The sequence below is a fragment of the Cupressus sempervirens genome, chromosome 9 (genome assembly GCF_028749045.1).
Source record: "Cupressus sempervirens isolate cs-2001-9-10 chromosome 9, ASM2874904v1, whole genome shotgun sequence".
NCBI classification, from domain to species: Eukaryota; Viridiplantae; Streptophyta; class Pinopsida; order Cupressales; family Cupressaceae; genus Cupressus; species Cupressus sempervirens.
Window position 1 is genome coordinate 9,965,603 of NC_143126.1, and position 15,660 is coordinate 9,981,262.

A 15,660-nucleotide genomic window follows, 5' to 3' on the forward strand; every position below is an offset into this window, starting at 1 on the left:
TTCTGACCATATTACTTTGAGATTATGAGCCATTACAATGAGGAGAATTAATTATTCAATAAAATTTTGTTAAAAATTTGCATCTATAATCAAGAAAATAACAATGCAAAAGACTAATCTCTGGTTAAGAAAACTGATTAACAACAACCCATTCCTTGCCACGAAGTAACAATAGCTTCGTACAAAAAACGTATCATACAACTTAGGATTCTAATCTATTTGTTTAAAATTATCGTCACGATGCAATAATTGGAATGGAAATTAAGATAAATATGCAACTCAGGCATTTACGAGTGTTCCTCTAAACACCAAGCAATTGTGAAGTCAAAGGAAAGTTGGAGCCGAGAAGAAAGTGAATTATGACATTGATTTGTTTAACCTGAAAATAAATATGATATTATACCCGTATTTCCTCAACTCATTTGGAAAATATGAGCTAAGAAATGCTAAAGACTACTTTACAAAACTCTCTATCAACTCTGATTACCAACTTATGGTTAAGAATACAGGCTCTAAATTCTGTAATAGACACCGTGAATGTCACCAGCTCAATTTTCTATAGTGTGATAAGAAAATTATTACCACGCCAGTTGCAAGATTTCTCACTTCTGTAATCTAATAAAATTTAGGTGAAGATATCTAAGAATGCTTTGACCAAACCCTCATTTTACAAATGTACAGCCCATAAATAGGAAAATGTAAGATATAAGGGAAGTAACAAGTTCAGCCGGCCAGGTCGGTGGGAGTATAAATGAAGGGATAAGTGAGCCGACAAACCACCCAATGACAAACGATCCAAACCTGCCACAAAACCACCCAATGACAAACATTATAAACCATTAGTTTAATAATGCAAATTGTTGACTGCAACAAGGAAATACACTGAGTCCCCTTCAATGTGTGTTTAAATGAAACTGTAATAATTATCTGCATACTTAGACTAGCAGGTTCCAACTTGGGACAGAAAAATGAACTTCTTACCCAATCAAACAAGATCTTCCAATGCTCTTAAGTTTCGTATTCAGCAAAAATATGCAAGTCACCAATGCAACTGCAACCTATAGAAACACCAACAAAATTCGAGTGAGTGACAAGGAATTAACTTTGTCTTAAATCTCATAAACATCAGTAATTTAGCCTACAGCAAAAAGTAAAACCTACTAGAATATCACATACATATCCATCCAGGTTTACAAGCATGTATGTCAGGAATTTCAAGAGAATAAGCTATAAATGCCCCTTTGTGTGAATTAACATACCTCAAGGATATGGATATGTAAAAAAGAACTTGTCAACTTTACCATAGAATGCCAATCCTTCACTGTTACTGGGGTAATCAACAAGAAACTCAGAAAGGTTAAGTGCATTTTTTGTACCTCGAGAGTTGAAAAAGATTAATTTGCTAGGGCAATAAGACGAAAGCCCTCATACAGCAGGAGCTGGAATATATCATTTTCAATCATAACAGAGGATTCAAAGAAGGTTTTCTCCACCTGGGAGCACTAAATGAAGCTGAGTGAACAGCATTGGTGGAAGGGATGAAGCTAAGCAGTGAAGGGAGGTACATGTCATCTTTGCTACCTTGCCTTTCCAGATTTATTAAATGGAAAGAACTAAGAAGTGACTTATTTAAGCCTTTGTTACCAAGCATTTATACCCAAGGCTGAGCATGCACACCAGTATGGGTCTCAGTCCAATACAGATACACAAAAGGTACCGTTTAGTCACACGAGTATGCTCCCAATAAATTATCTTTCCTTGCACCTGGCTCCACCTCTCCATATACTTGTTTCTTTGTTTGATTTTACCATTATCCAACTTGTGCTAAATTTGGGATTAAGCAGTAATATTAAGGAACCTACGATTTCCTCCTGATGAGAGCCATTAATATGGAAGCTAAGTTACCAATTCTGATTCTAACGCTGATGTGGGTACAGGATTCTGATGCATGGATGCGCAATTTTTTCCTGGATTGTGTAATACACACACACAAACACACAAATAAACCGTTCCTGTAACATCCCCTGCTGGGACTGGACTTAGATATTTTTCTATTAAGCTGGTTGCAGACTTAGTTCATAAATATTCTCCATATTCCTCAACTTCTGAATAATTGATTTCACAATGTTAATATTATATATAAAGTTTCCAATTCTTCGAGTCATGTCCTTCCATAAAAGGTATTTATATAAAATAATAATATTAATTATATCCCTTATTAATATATTATAAAAGTAATATATTATGCAATATTTAGTATGATTATAATAAATCATAACTATATTATTATTTATATTATTCTTATTTTATTGATTTATTATTTGTCTATTTTTTATTTGATGGGGATATCACAGTCCTCTCCTCTCAGATTTTGCTTGTCCTCAAGCAAAAAAGTCATCTATAACTTTTCTTGTAGAACCATCAAACAAAACATATAATGCGATGCAAGAAGATTTTTAGTATACATCATAATGCATGAAAACACAAGGCATACACAAAGTAGACATATGAATGCATGAAAACACGAAGCAGACACGATATAGACACATAATACATGTGTTCTTGATTTATGCCTTATAGTTCACTAGAGTAAAGAAGATGATTAACAAAATTTACTTCTTCGATAGAATCCTGCAACCACAAGTGATCATTAGTATCGTGTATATATAAGTTTCAAAGAAAATGTGAGTTGTGATAACTTATAACAAGCCAATCCCATACTTCCACATGAGGTGACCTACTTACCGGAACACTTGTTTTGTTTTACATTTATTATCATTCTTTAGTCGAAAAGAACACTTAGGATGTAAACAGATTGCTTAGGCACCAAACACAACGATCTTCCTCAAGGTTTCTGTGGATCCAATCCCACGATCCCATCTTGGTCAAACCTCAAGACCCAGGCAACTTGATCCCATCTTGGTCAAACTTCAAGGAAACAATAGGAACACTGATCCTACCCATCTCAGAATAACCAATTGGTTGGACTAGTCTGAATACACCTTTGTTCTCTCTTTGTGGCTACCTTTATAGGTAAGTAATAAACTATATGTGAATTAAAAAGGTCATTTTATTCGAATTATGAATTTGGTGTAGAAGGAATGCTAAGATGCAATAGATCGCTTTGACACCAAACTCAACGATCTTCCTCAAGGTTTCTGTGGATCCAAGCCCACGATCCCATCTTGGTCAAACCTCAAGGCAACTATAGGGATGCTGATCCTACCCATCTCGGAATAACCGATTGGTTGGACTTACACAAACCTTTCCCATATTGCATCCCTATTCTTTGTCTTCCAGATAAAATTATAACAGATCTGAGCATGGTATTATTGGAGTAAATTGATGATAGATAACTGGTTATGCACTTACCTCAGAGCTGCATAAGTCTTGTGTTATTAACAGAGTGTTTTTCCTTCTCTGCTGCTGTTATCAATAACTGGATATACCAGATGCAGGCAACTATAGTTGCTTAGTATTTTCTTTGCCAATTATCGGCTGTATAGACCATTGGTGCTGAAAGTGTATATGCTGTTAAGGCAGACAATATATATATATACAGTTCAGGCTAACAATACTCTCCGTTGCCTTCTATCTTGTATATCTTTATCTTTGATAGTATTCATCTGCTTTCTAATGCCTCATGTATAATCTGTACACTTCTCTTATACGTCTGTCCACAAAGCCTATAGTGTTCCAGTATGTTTCCACGAGGATGCTTCATAGGATATAGAGGTTTCTGATTTGAACTTCTTGATGAGTTTTTGGTCAAACAAACTATCCCTCACATGTATGCATTTTACAATTGTTAGAATATACATTTAGCATTACAGTCCAACCTTCCTTCCTATGCTGGGAGCTCTCTTCAATAAGTTTAACTCTTATAACTGTTGTTTCAATATCAGGGATAATTATACAGCAACAACTACAAATAGGGGTTGCAAGCATTTCACTGGCATGAATAAATATGCAGATAGCTTCAAGTGGTCACTTCTAATTTCAACCCTTCACAAATCTTTAGTGACCAACATAACCAATGCCCAACCAATCAATCCTCAGGAACTTTCCAATGCCTAGATGTATTCTACCCAGCTGCTGCACACAACTTTCATTGACGACTACTCACAGCAATCACTGTCATTTGGCGCCATTGATATATATTATTCACTGTTAACGGATGCAATGTTCTTCCTTCAGTACCAGCGTGCAGATTGCTGGAGAGTATTTAATGCCCAGAAATTTCCAATGGCTTCAACATGTAGATTCTACACTACCTCATAAACAATGATGTCACCGTATTGGCTTGGTTGAGAGTTTTGACTAAGAGATTGAATGCTTTTACGTTATTCACTATCCAGCGATAGCAATGGAGGGATGATGCATGTTTATACAGACATATTAAGGATGCCAATGTAGTCAAAATGGGGCTTTCACAAGCAGCATTGACTTGCAAGGAATCCATATCAAGAAAGGATAAATTCTGAAGGAAAAAGTTGACAAGGTTGATGAATTAATAAAATTGTGTGGCAAAATTGTGCTCAATACTTGCATATCACCGTCTATGACATAGAGCATGGGACATCAAAATACATAGTGAATATGGCAATGGGAGTTTATTGTAATACAACAAAAACTAAGATACCATTCAGAGATAAAACAGCGATTTTATTCTGCTGTCTAAACACAGCAAGAAGGTTGGGAGTCTTCAGTAATTAAACTAAATAGATAGAGTGATGTCAATAATGCCAATAGAAGGTTAATTCATTACAAGCCAGTGATGGGGGAATTCTCAGTGAAAAGTTCACTTAATTAGCCATCAGAAAGAGGCAAACATCGTAAAATCTAAACTTTAATCTGTGCCAGATAGCAGCCCAACTTACAATCAACACAACTACGGTCACGATAATAGCAGCGAGTAAATGATTTTGATTGGTTTCCCTTTGGATTAAGGCAACACAGGTACGTCGTCCAAACACAATCTGCGTGTAACACCAAGACTGAAAGAAATATGTCGTGCTTCACAAAAAAGATGGAATTAAAATGGTATTCTCAGCAACTGTGTGTCCGTAAAAGCTTGAGAATTGAATTTTTCGTTGCAGGAAAACCCATCAATTCATTCAAATGGTCTGTTAAAAAATCACTTGGAAGAAACTTGCTCCATATGACAAATCATAAAATATTGTTTTGGAACAAGGATGTGAACTTTTAATGATTCCTCACAAATTATTAAATTTATATATTCTTCAGCATATAGAGTTTTAATCTATTTTTCAAATATAATCCAATGAATCTCAATATCGGCCATTAATACCAACAGGATGGCAAGCTCAAAACTCTGACACCATTTGTAATGTCCCCCGCTGGGACTGGACTTAGAAATTTTTCTATTAAGCTGGTTGCAGACTTATTTCATAATGTTAATATTATATATATAGTTTTCCATTCTTAGAGTACTGTCCTTTCATAAAAGATGATTATATTATATTAATAATAATATTAATTATATCCCTTATATTATTTTATATATTATTAATAATATATTTGTTCTCATATTTTAAAAGTAATATATTATGCAATATTTAGTATGATTATAATAAATCATAACTATATTATTATTATTTTATTGATTTATTATTTATCTATATTTTATTTGATGGGGATATCACAATTCCATAGCATGATACTCACCATTGTTAGTTCAACTTCAAACTTAACGAAGTAACAAATATACAAATTGAAATAACTAATTAGTAAATACTAAATTACTCAAGTTCAAGATTCAAATGCTTGAATTACATAACCAAAACTTAGTTCATGATTCAATGTTGAGTCTTGGTTCATGATTCAATGTTGATCAATCAAAACTCAAGACTCGAGATTCACTAATCAAATTCAGTAATTCAGGATCATCAGGATTCTCCAAAAAATCACATTCTCATCATCTCCTTCTGCTGCAAGACTTGCAAGTTCATTTGAACCAAACATGGTTCCACTTGTACTAGATGCACGTGCACATGGTTCCTCTTTTCTTTTGTTCTATTTCTCTTCCTCCATGACCATTATTTTGTCTGTAAAATTTTCTGGTTTTCAAATCAAAGTTATTGGCATTGGTTTATGTGGTATCATTTATGGTTTTCGGACAGTTTGTGTTTGATACTAAAGGTTGGGCTTCTAAATGAAATTTGCACGGTATCAATCTCTTTACCATTGAAGACATTGTTTGTGCATGGAATCGGTTTGCAATAGATTTTAATGATCTGGTAACATTGCATATGATAGGTTTTCTTACTGCAAATTTTGGTTTGAGAAATATGATCTCCAGGAGATTTTAGTTTGCCTTGTGGAACATGGTTGAGAAAATGAATTTGGGGCTGAAAAGATATCTATTTGAAATTAAAAACTTAGAGAAGCTTATGTTAATAAATTCCGATTTTTGATGAGAGGGAATCGGTTCTTCGTTCCACAAGTCCAAATTTGCAACAGAAAATAGGTTGTAGTACAAAGCTTGTAAAATATGTTTCTACAGTTGGATTTTATTGATTTTCGGATATGTTCTTTTAAACCTAATTCTCTAGACTTCCACCGGAGGGATTTTGAAAATATATTCAGGAAAACAAGTTACAGGTGTCTAATTCAGGAACTATCCAAACTGCCAGAATAGTTATGAGTTTAGTTTGCACATGTTATTGGTTGTGTATGTTTATAATAAAAAGTTTTCAGTTTCATTTGAAATGATTTTGTTCAATAAGTAAATTGTTTGAGTTTGGGATATGGTTGAAGTTATATGTTTTACGAGCCTACAGGAATAAGTATTGGATATGAGAAATTCTTTTGGAATAATTGCATGTCATAACCAAGGTGTAGCCAGTAACTACAATGTGATCTGGAGTGAATGAAATGACAGTTGAATGCTAAATGGACACTTGCTACAGGAATGTGAATGGCTAATCAGAGGAATGCTTGTTTCATATGAAAGAATATGTGATAGTTTAAAGTTTGCCTCTACCTTTTCATTTCAATAAGAGACCATAATGTTCAGTAAGCAGATTTGAAATGTGCTTGATCAAAAGTATGTAGAGATGAATCCACCGTTGAGTCCCTTGAGTGTTAAATTCCTTAAGGAGTGTTCCAGTGTTGATTGCTCTGCACCACTTTGTGCATGAAGTACAATTTCCACAAACATAAATTTATCCTTCTTTGGACCATTATGCTCTTCCTTCCTTTTCCAAACTCTTGTTGGTTTTCCCTTTTGTTTGGCAATGGTATTCTCCTCCATGTTTTGTCTAAGTGGTTTCTCAAAAACACTTGAATAAAATTGGTGTATACGTTTATAATTGTTGCATTATAGCAAATGACATTTTAATCCACTAAAGGGGCAAAGGAATTGTAGTTCCTCGTGAAAACTCATGACACCAATATTTGTTCCAATCAAAATCTCTTGATGCGTCCTACAATCTCTCACTCTATGATCAAATGAATGCAAGAAAAGCAGTAGCCATAAAAAAAGAATGTTAAAACCTGGTCATACATGGTTGTCTCTGAAGAAAGGACTTTCTAAATTTGTCCTTGTTAAGCTTTGAAGTGTAGATCTTTAGTAGGACTTACCTTCCTCCTTGTTTCCTTCCTTTTTGAAAAGATTCTTTAGAGCATGTGTGTAGCCCTTCGTTTTTTCTCCATTTATCTTCTTTGAAGATTTTGTGGCTTTTAAGCTTTGCTTCATAACCAGCACCAATTCTTGATGTAAGTTGACCTTTGGGCAAATAGTTACATCCCTTCCCCACGGCCATATTAATTTATAACCATGATAACTATTTCCTGTGAAATGTGATTATGGTTGTTGATAGATTTCAGCTAATTTTGGTTATGTGAATTTTTAATGAGAATAGAAATGCAAACTGAAATTGTTGATGCAATTTATATAATTTCAGTAACATAAGATTATTGCTATGGCACGGATATCTAATCCTCCCATGTCAGTGGATGCAGGGGGAGAAACATCCCATGTGTGGGGAAAGAGTATCATCAGCATAGAAGCACACAAGAAAACAGTAAAAGCCAGGTTTACATACAAGCCAGAACCTCTACCGTTGCAATTCCTTAGTTGGGGATTGTGGTAAACCAAGTGTCTTGATGCTTTAGTTGTCCTAGGCATTGAGGTTTCTTATTAATTTTGAACAAACCGCCTTGGCAATCATTATTTAACTATCCTTGTTGTTATATCCAAATTTTTGCCTAATTTAACATAATCTCATAGTCATTGAGAATTCATAATAAGTCAATTGACCGGTAAAGTTGTTGAAATATTTGATCATGTGAAATGGAAATTTGGTTGTGCGTTGTTATTTCATATGACATGTTAGCTAATTGTTATACTCGAATTTCATATAACATGTTAATTAATAGTTATGCCTGAAGTTGAAAATGAAAATTATGGAAATTGAAAATGATTATGTGATATTTTGAAATTTATTTGATATTTGAAATGATGGAATTATGTTATTATTTCAAGACCTTTCCTTCTTGCAGGAGCATGGTGAAGGGGGTTAAGTATTGCCAAAATGGGAGTTAGGAATGGAGCACCAGAGCCACTTGCAAACCATTAGGTATGAAACCTAACTACCTTGACCAAGGATGAAATGGCTAGACAAGCAAGAGTGCACAATGGACTATCATGAGCTAAACAGTTGAAATTATAACTATTAAAAAATGATTACCTTCATAATGTTGTTGATCTCTGAACATCTTGCAATATTTATGACATCTTAATATAATCATATTGTATCTATACTCATACTTGTGTGGGTATAAAATATGTACATGTGTGTGTGTATATAAAGCTAATCATACAAGCATAAGTATAAAGGGCGATATCATTATATTAAGGCATGAGTTTGGAACATTATTATTGCTATCATTATTATTTTGGACCTTGGTGATGGTTTTATTATCTTGGCTAAAGCAGCCACCTTCCATACTCCTTCGTTCTTTTCATCAAGCCTTATAATTGTGGAATTGTTTCCTTGAATTTAATTGAACTGATGGCTTTGCCAAACGCCTTGCCACCTCAGATTTTCTTGCGTAACTGAGCATGCATAGCAGTGAGCTTTTTATTCTACACTCACGATGGGATTCATACTCACTTCTCCCATTCTGGTTTATTGTTCTTCGATATTTTCTTCTTGTCCCTTGTAAGGACATGTCCCTTGGGTTCACTAAAAAGGAGAGGCAAGGATGTGGATAGAAGACACACATTTTACACCCAAGTATGCTCTTCCAGCATTACTACCTTTAGCGATTTTATATCAGGATTAAAATGATTTCCAGAATTCTACGCCATTCTCCAAGAACATTTAATATTCTGTCCAGAATATCTAAGGACCATTTCCAACAAGGTTGAAGGTAGTATATCAGTATTATTTCATCAGAATTCGCAGAAAACTTACAAAAGCAGTTAGTAGCAACAATTAAATGTCAACTATCATTCTTTTCATGCTCTCAGGAAATTAAAAGTTGGTAATAATTCAATTTCATATTAGGTAATTAGTGAATATGTTTATTTTAATTAAGTTAGTAGAGTTTTAAATGTTACAGAAATGGGAATATTAACTAACAATTTTATACTTTTTTCATTCTCCAGGTCTTTGTTCAATTGAGCACTTGTTTTCTCCAGAACTACTTTCTCAAAAAAAGAACTCAGACTTTAGCCTCTCACCATTTTTTCTTTTGCTTTCAATTGGGTTTGTACCTCTTCCTCTATTTTATGTGCTTCCTCAATTTAAACTTTCAAATCTATGATCTTTGATTCTTCGAGATTTTGTGACAGTTTTGCCTTAGATTTACTATCCTCTTGAATCTGCTATTTTTGCTTTGAATTCTCCTTTCTAAGCCTCTTGATCTATTTTCAAATGAGTTCTTCCAAATCACCTTCTGCATCTATTTTCTTGAATTCTTCCTCTTCTTAATCCATCTCTTCTTTTCTTTCACTAATGAGCCATGTCTCTTTCGAAGATATCATCTTTCATCTTGGTTGCCTGGTGTATTCCATTAGTCATCCCATCACTTTCGCTTGGTTTTATAGGCAATTTTCGGTCAATGCTCTACCTGACATTTTCTTTTCTTCTTGCCATATGTACTCCCCAAGATCAACCTTCAAGAAGGCAGACTATATTCAATGGAATCAACTCTTATACCAATTGATAAGTACAAAATTATACTGGTGTAAAGGGGATCAGTATAATACAGTCTTTTACTTTTTCATCTCAATGATCATAATAGCATCAATTGCACAATATACTTAACACAAGAAGAACACACAATTTAAATGGAGGTCCTCATGGGAGAAAACAACCATAAATATAGCTTATATAAAAACAAGTTTACACAAACATCGTAGGCACCAATCGATAGGAGACACTAATCCTCAATTCCTAGGCACCAACCTATTAGAGACACCAATCTACACAACTCGCAAGCACCAACCTACTGAGGACACCAATCCCAGCAATTCATAGGCATCAACTTAGAAAGGGTTACCAATCTCTTCTAAAATGGAAAGCACTAACCTCTCTGATATCTGCTCCAAGGCTTCTCTTATTTCTGTTCCACTTCTGTATTAATCTTTGCTCCAAATTTGTCTTGCATCTCTGCGCAAGTTCTCTTTATATATTTTTTCTGGATCTGCCATATAACTCTGTTCAAAGTCTGAAATACAGTCTATTCCAAATGATGAATTTCTGATCCAAATTCTACCTTAATCTTTGCTCCACATCTGCCTTATATATTTCCTCAAGTTTACCTTGTATATCTGCTCTGAATCTGCCTTAGATCTTTGCTCAAGGTCTGCAATACAGTCTGCTCAAAATCAATGAAATTTCTGATCAAAATTCTGCCTTAATCTTTGCTCCAAATCTACTTTATATCTCTGCTCAAGTTCACCTTAAATCTCTACTCCGAATCTACCCTATATCTCTACTCAAGGTCTGTTCCAAATCAGGTATAATACCTGTTACAAAGCTGCAACGATGATAGCTCCAGGATCACATGAATGTCATTGCATCGTCCATGCTAAAACTGCTCCAACTTACATCAATAAAAATCTTCAATAGCCTTCATATTTTCTGTTCTAGGTTTACTCTTAAGTGGACTGATATATCATTTTTCCTATGCCTTTAACCTTCCACTTTATCTTTAATTAATATCACTCATGTCTTCATCAAACAGACCTGATCTTTCACAAAGGAAATGAAAAGTGTGTTGACTTAATAGGGGAAGTCAGACTCTTCAACAAATAAACTTACTTTAATAAATTTTATTTCGATAGGAGACACTAATCCGCAATTTGTAGGCACATGAAGGATTCGCTGCCTCTTGTAAGATCACTGCATTATAAACTGTAATTAGTGCACTCAACAAATCACTAACTTCATAAAGTAATTGCTGCCTCCCAACACATTAAATACTGCTCTCCTTTCCTTAATGATATTCAATACTCTTTAATTTGTTATTAGTAATCTTAATATATCATACTTCTTATTTGAAACTTGGGTGATTAATTTAATTTGTATAAGTCTTGGAACACATGCCAAAAGTTGTTGGTCAGCAAAGAGTATAAGCATGTGTTAAATTTCTAACCATGTTAATCCTACAAGTCTGACAGTACAGACCGTACCCTCTCTTATGGATAATATATCCTATGATTGGCATTTAATAACTTATATATGCTTCTCCTATAGGTGCCGGTGATTTCAAGAGATGTCTTTGTTTGTTGGTTTACTAATCTAACACTTAGTTAGTAATTATTAATCTAAGTCTACTTAAATCGCCGACTTAGGAAAGGTCGTAACTATTGACAAGTTAAGGGTTATGTCCCTTGAGGGACATACCCTCTACAAAGGATATATATTTGGTTGTGGACTGCAGTTTATGGAACACACAACACACAACAGTCTGATTCTATAAGCATCCTACTTCCAGCGAATAATAAGTCTGAAATATTCTATATTATCAGATTGATAATAGAGCATTGGATCTGCATTCAAGATAATTATAACTTCATCAAACAATCTGAATATTTATAGAAAGAAAAAGACCATTCTCAGCCATTCAAACTGAACTCAAAGTCTGATACAAAGTGCAAAGAATTAGCAGAATCTTTACATGGTATCAGAGCCAAGTTATCAGATCTAAGGCTCTGCAAAATTCAGTTATCAGACCTCATATATGTTCAGTAGTTTTCTCCTAAGCTCATCAATTGATAAGTAGGAGATAATCACACAGTTAAATCCTGATAGCAATATCACAATTTGACTTGCTGTGGAAATTATCTCCTACTTATCAATTGATGAGCTTAAGGGGCTTTCTAATGAATGGTTCATAAGGATCAACACTTGGTGAAGGTTTTGCAAATGGGGTTGCAAGCTTTGGGTTTAACCATGGAGGAAACTCCGTAGTTAAGTGTGCTCAAGCTGGAGTAGTACTGGAATGGGTGACCTCCCAGGAAGTCCCGATGCTTCACCCTTGTGAGCATCACCTAGATCCAATGAGTGTTATGTGTTCCATTTATTCTCATGAGAGATGGATTCATGTAGAATCACTACTCATGAAACATGGGTCAATGAGTTTGACTCAAAAATCACATAGTTAAATCCTAATAGCAATATCACAATTTGACTTGCTCTGGAAATTATCTCCTACTTATCAATTGATGAGCTTAAGGGGCTTTCTAATGAATGGTTCATAAGGCACAACACTTGGTGAAGGTTTTGCAAATGGGGTTGCAAGCTTTGGGTTTAACCATAGAGGAAACTCCGTAGTTAAGCGTGCTCAAGCTGGAGTAGTACTGGGATGGGTGACCTCCCAGGAAGTCCCAGTGCTTCACCCCTGTGAGCATCACCTAGATCTAATGAGTGTTAAGTGTTCCATTTATTCTCATGAGAGATAGATTCATGTTGAATCACTACTCATGAAACATGGGTCAATGAGTTTGACTCAAAAATCACACAGTTAAATCCTGATAGCAATATCACAAGTTTTCTCCTATCTTCAATGGCATACACAATCGAACCCGAGGACAGGTTTGATGGAAAAGAACACTTTGAAGCCTGGAAATTCAGAATCTTGATGATTCTTGAAGAGAACAATGTTAAACAATTCGTTGATGGAGCATCCAAACAACCCCCTATTGAACCTCACAAATCCATATGGAGCAATGGAAATAGAAAAGTCATTCAAATCATCTTGGATGGAGTTAAAAATGATATCGTACCTATGCTTATGAAACATCAAACTACCTATGAGATGATGAATGCATTATGAAATGCATATGAAGTAAACAATGCAACTAAGGTTCTTGCACTAATAAGACAACTGAATCACATCCAGATAAAGAAAGGAGAATCAATAAACTCTTATTTCCTAAGAGTTGCCGGCATTAGAGATGAATTATCAAGCATAGGAACCATCATCAATGACACTGAACTAACGCTCATGGCTATAGATGGATTGCCAGATTCACAGGAAACTTTCACACAAGGAATAAGTGCTAGAGATCAGCTTTCGGACTTTAACAAACTCAAGAATGATTGTCTTCAAGAAGAGTCTAGAAAACTAAAGAAAGGAGAGAAACCAAAAGTAGAAGATGAAGAACTTCACGTTCTTAATGCAAACTCCTATAAGGGCAAGAAGAAGCATTTCAAAAAGAAAAGGGGAAATCAAAAGAATGGAAAGCCCAAGAAAGATCTATCTAAAATAAAGTGTTTCAAATGTGAAAAATTTGGACACTGTAGATCTAATTGTCCTGAAAATTCCAAACATCAGGCAAATTGTACTAATGTCATTAGAGAAGAAGATACTTATGATCTTGAGAACCGTGTTTTGTATTCCTCTCTATCAAATGAAATCTCAAATAAGGCATGGGTAATTGATAGTGGATCTTCTAGACATATAACAAGATACAAAGAAACTCTAGACTCTTTATCAGAGAAAGTTAACGGTGAAGTTACCATTGGTGATAACTCTGCACACTCAGTTGAAGGAATTGGAAGCTGTACTTTGAAACTAAAAACAAGAAACTCTTCTTAAAGGTCTACTCTATGTACCAGGGATTAAAAGAAACCTAATCTCAATTACAGCACTTGAAGATGATGGACACAATGTTGCATTCATGGAACGCAAAGTATTAACTTGGGCTAAGAACTCTTCCATCAAGAGTTAATTGGTCAAAGAAAGGGATATTTGTATGAGTTGAATACAGAATCTAGTCGATCCATTCAAGTCCTAGTTTACAAAGCTGAAGATTCAAATGAAATATAGCACAGAAGATTAGGGCATCTAAATTTTAAAACTTTATCAACTATGGAAAAGATGGTTACTAGATTACCCAAATTAAATAAAGATCACCCTAGTATTTGAAAGGGGTGTGCTCTAGGTAAAAGCACTAGAAGTCCCTTTCATGACAGTACTAGGAAAACAAATAATGCACTAGAATTAATTCATTCAGATTTATGTGGACCTATGTCCGTTCCTTCTCTTGGAGGATTCTGGTATTATATCTTGTTCATAGATGACTTCTCTAGGAAAACATCGATTTATTTCTTAAAATGCAAGGAATCAGAAGAAATCCTACAAAGATTTAAAGGATTCAAAGCATTAACTGAAAATTTTTCAAGATATAAAATTAAAACCCTTAGAACAGATAACAGAGGAGAATATACCTTAGACTTGTTTAAAAGGTTTTGTAAAGAATCAAGGATCAAGAGGGAGTACACTGTTCCTTATAACCCAGAACAAAACGGGGTAGCTAAAAGAAAGAATAGGACAATTATAGAAGCTGCTAGGGCTATGATTTTTGACCAAAATCTAGAATACTATCTTTGGGTAGAAACCTCTTGTACTGCCGTATATATTCAAAACAGAAGCCCTCACTCCTATCTTAAAGATAAAACCCTTGAAGAAGTATTTACTAAAGTAAAACCCAATATAAGTCATATCAGAATTTTTGGATGTCCTGTATATATTCATGTTCCAAAAGAAAAGAGAACCAAGTTAGAACCCTCTAGGAGGAAAGGTATCTTTGTAGGGTATAGTGAAACTTCTAAAGCATATAGAATTTTCATACCTAGACAGAAAACTATTGAACTTAGCAGAGATGTAATCTTTGAGGGAGATCTTGCATTCGAAAGAGCCATAAGTTCTGATGAACCTTCTCCTTTATCGAGTTCTGAAAGAAATAGTGACTCTGGATCCCAGAGGGAGAACTTAGAAGAGATCAAGGATGAAAGTCAAAATATGAACCTTGAAAAAAATTCAAAGAAAAGACCACTTTGGGCCATAAAAACAATTGAAGCAGCTCAAGACTTTGCTGCATCTTTACGAATAGTCAGAGAAAGTAAAAGACCTAAAAGATTGTCTGGTTATACAATGAATATGATTGATTTATCCAAAACAGAGCCAACCAATCCTTCTGATGCTATTAAACATTCGGCCTGGAAAGAAGCTATGATAGAAGAATACCAATCAATTACAAAAAACGATGTTTGGGAAATTGTTCCAAGACCTAAAGGAAAATTTGTTGTTTCTTCCATGTGGATATTTAAAATAAAGCATGCTGTTGATGGTAGTATTGAGAAATATAAAGCCAGATTTGTAGCCAGAGGATTTTCA

The 15,660-nt window shown here is 34.6% G+C and overlaps 1 protein-coding gene across 3 annotated transcripts in view; it reads right to left on the reverse strand.

Annotated features, from left to right (window-relative positions):
- Positions 1-335: 335 nt before the first annotated feature.
- CDF1 (cell growth defect factor-like protein (DUF3353)) overlaps positions 336-15,660 on the reverse strand; it is a 40,044-nt gene continuing 24,719 nt past the window's right edge. For all 3 annotated transcript variants that reach the window (XM_089802870.1, XM_089802869.1, XM_089802868.1), the window contains exons 5-6: positions 982-1,058; positions 336-801 (exon numbers count right to left, since the gene is read on the reverse strand). In XM_089802870.1, coding sequence (XP_089658996.1) covers positions 663-801; positions 982-1,058 — 216 coding nt within the window. In that variant the 3' untranslated portion in view covers positions 336-662. The remainder of the gene's footprint in view (positions 802-981; positions 1,059-15,660) is intronic.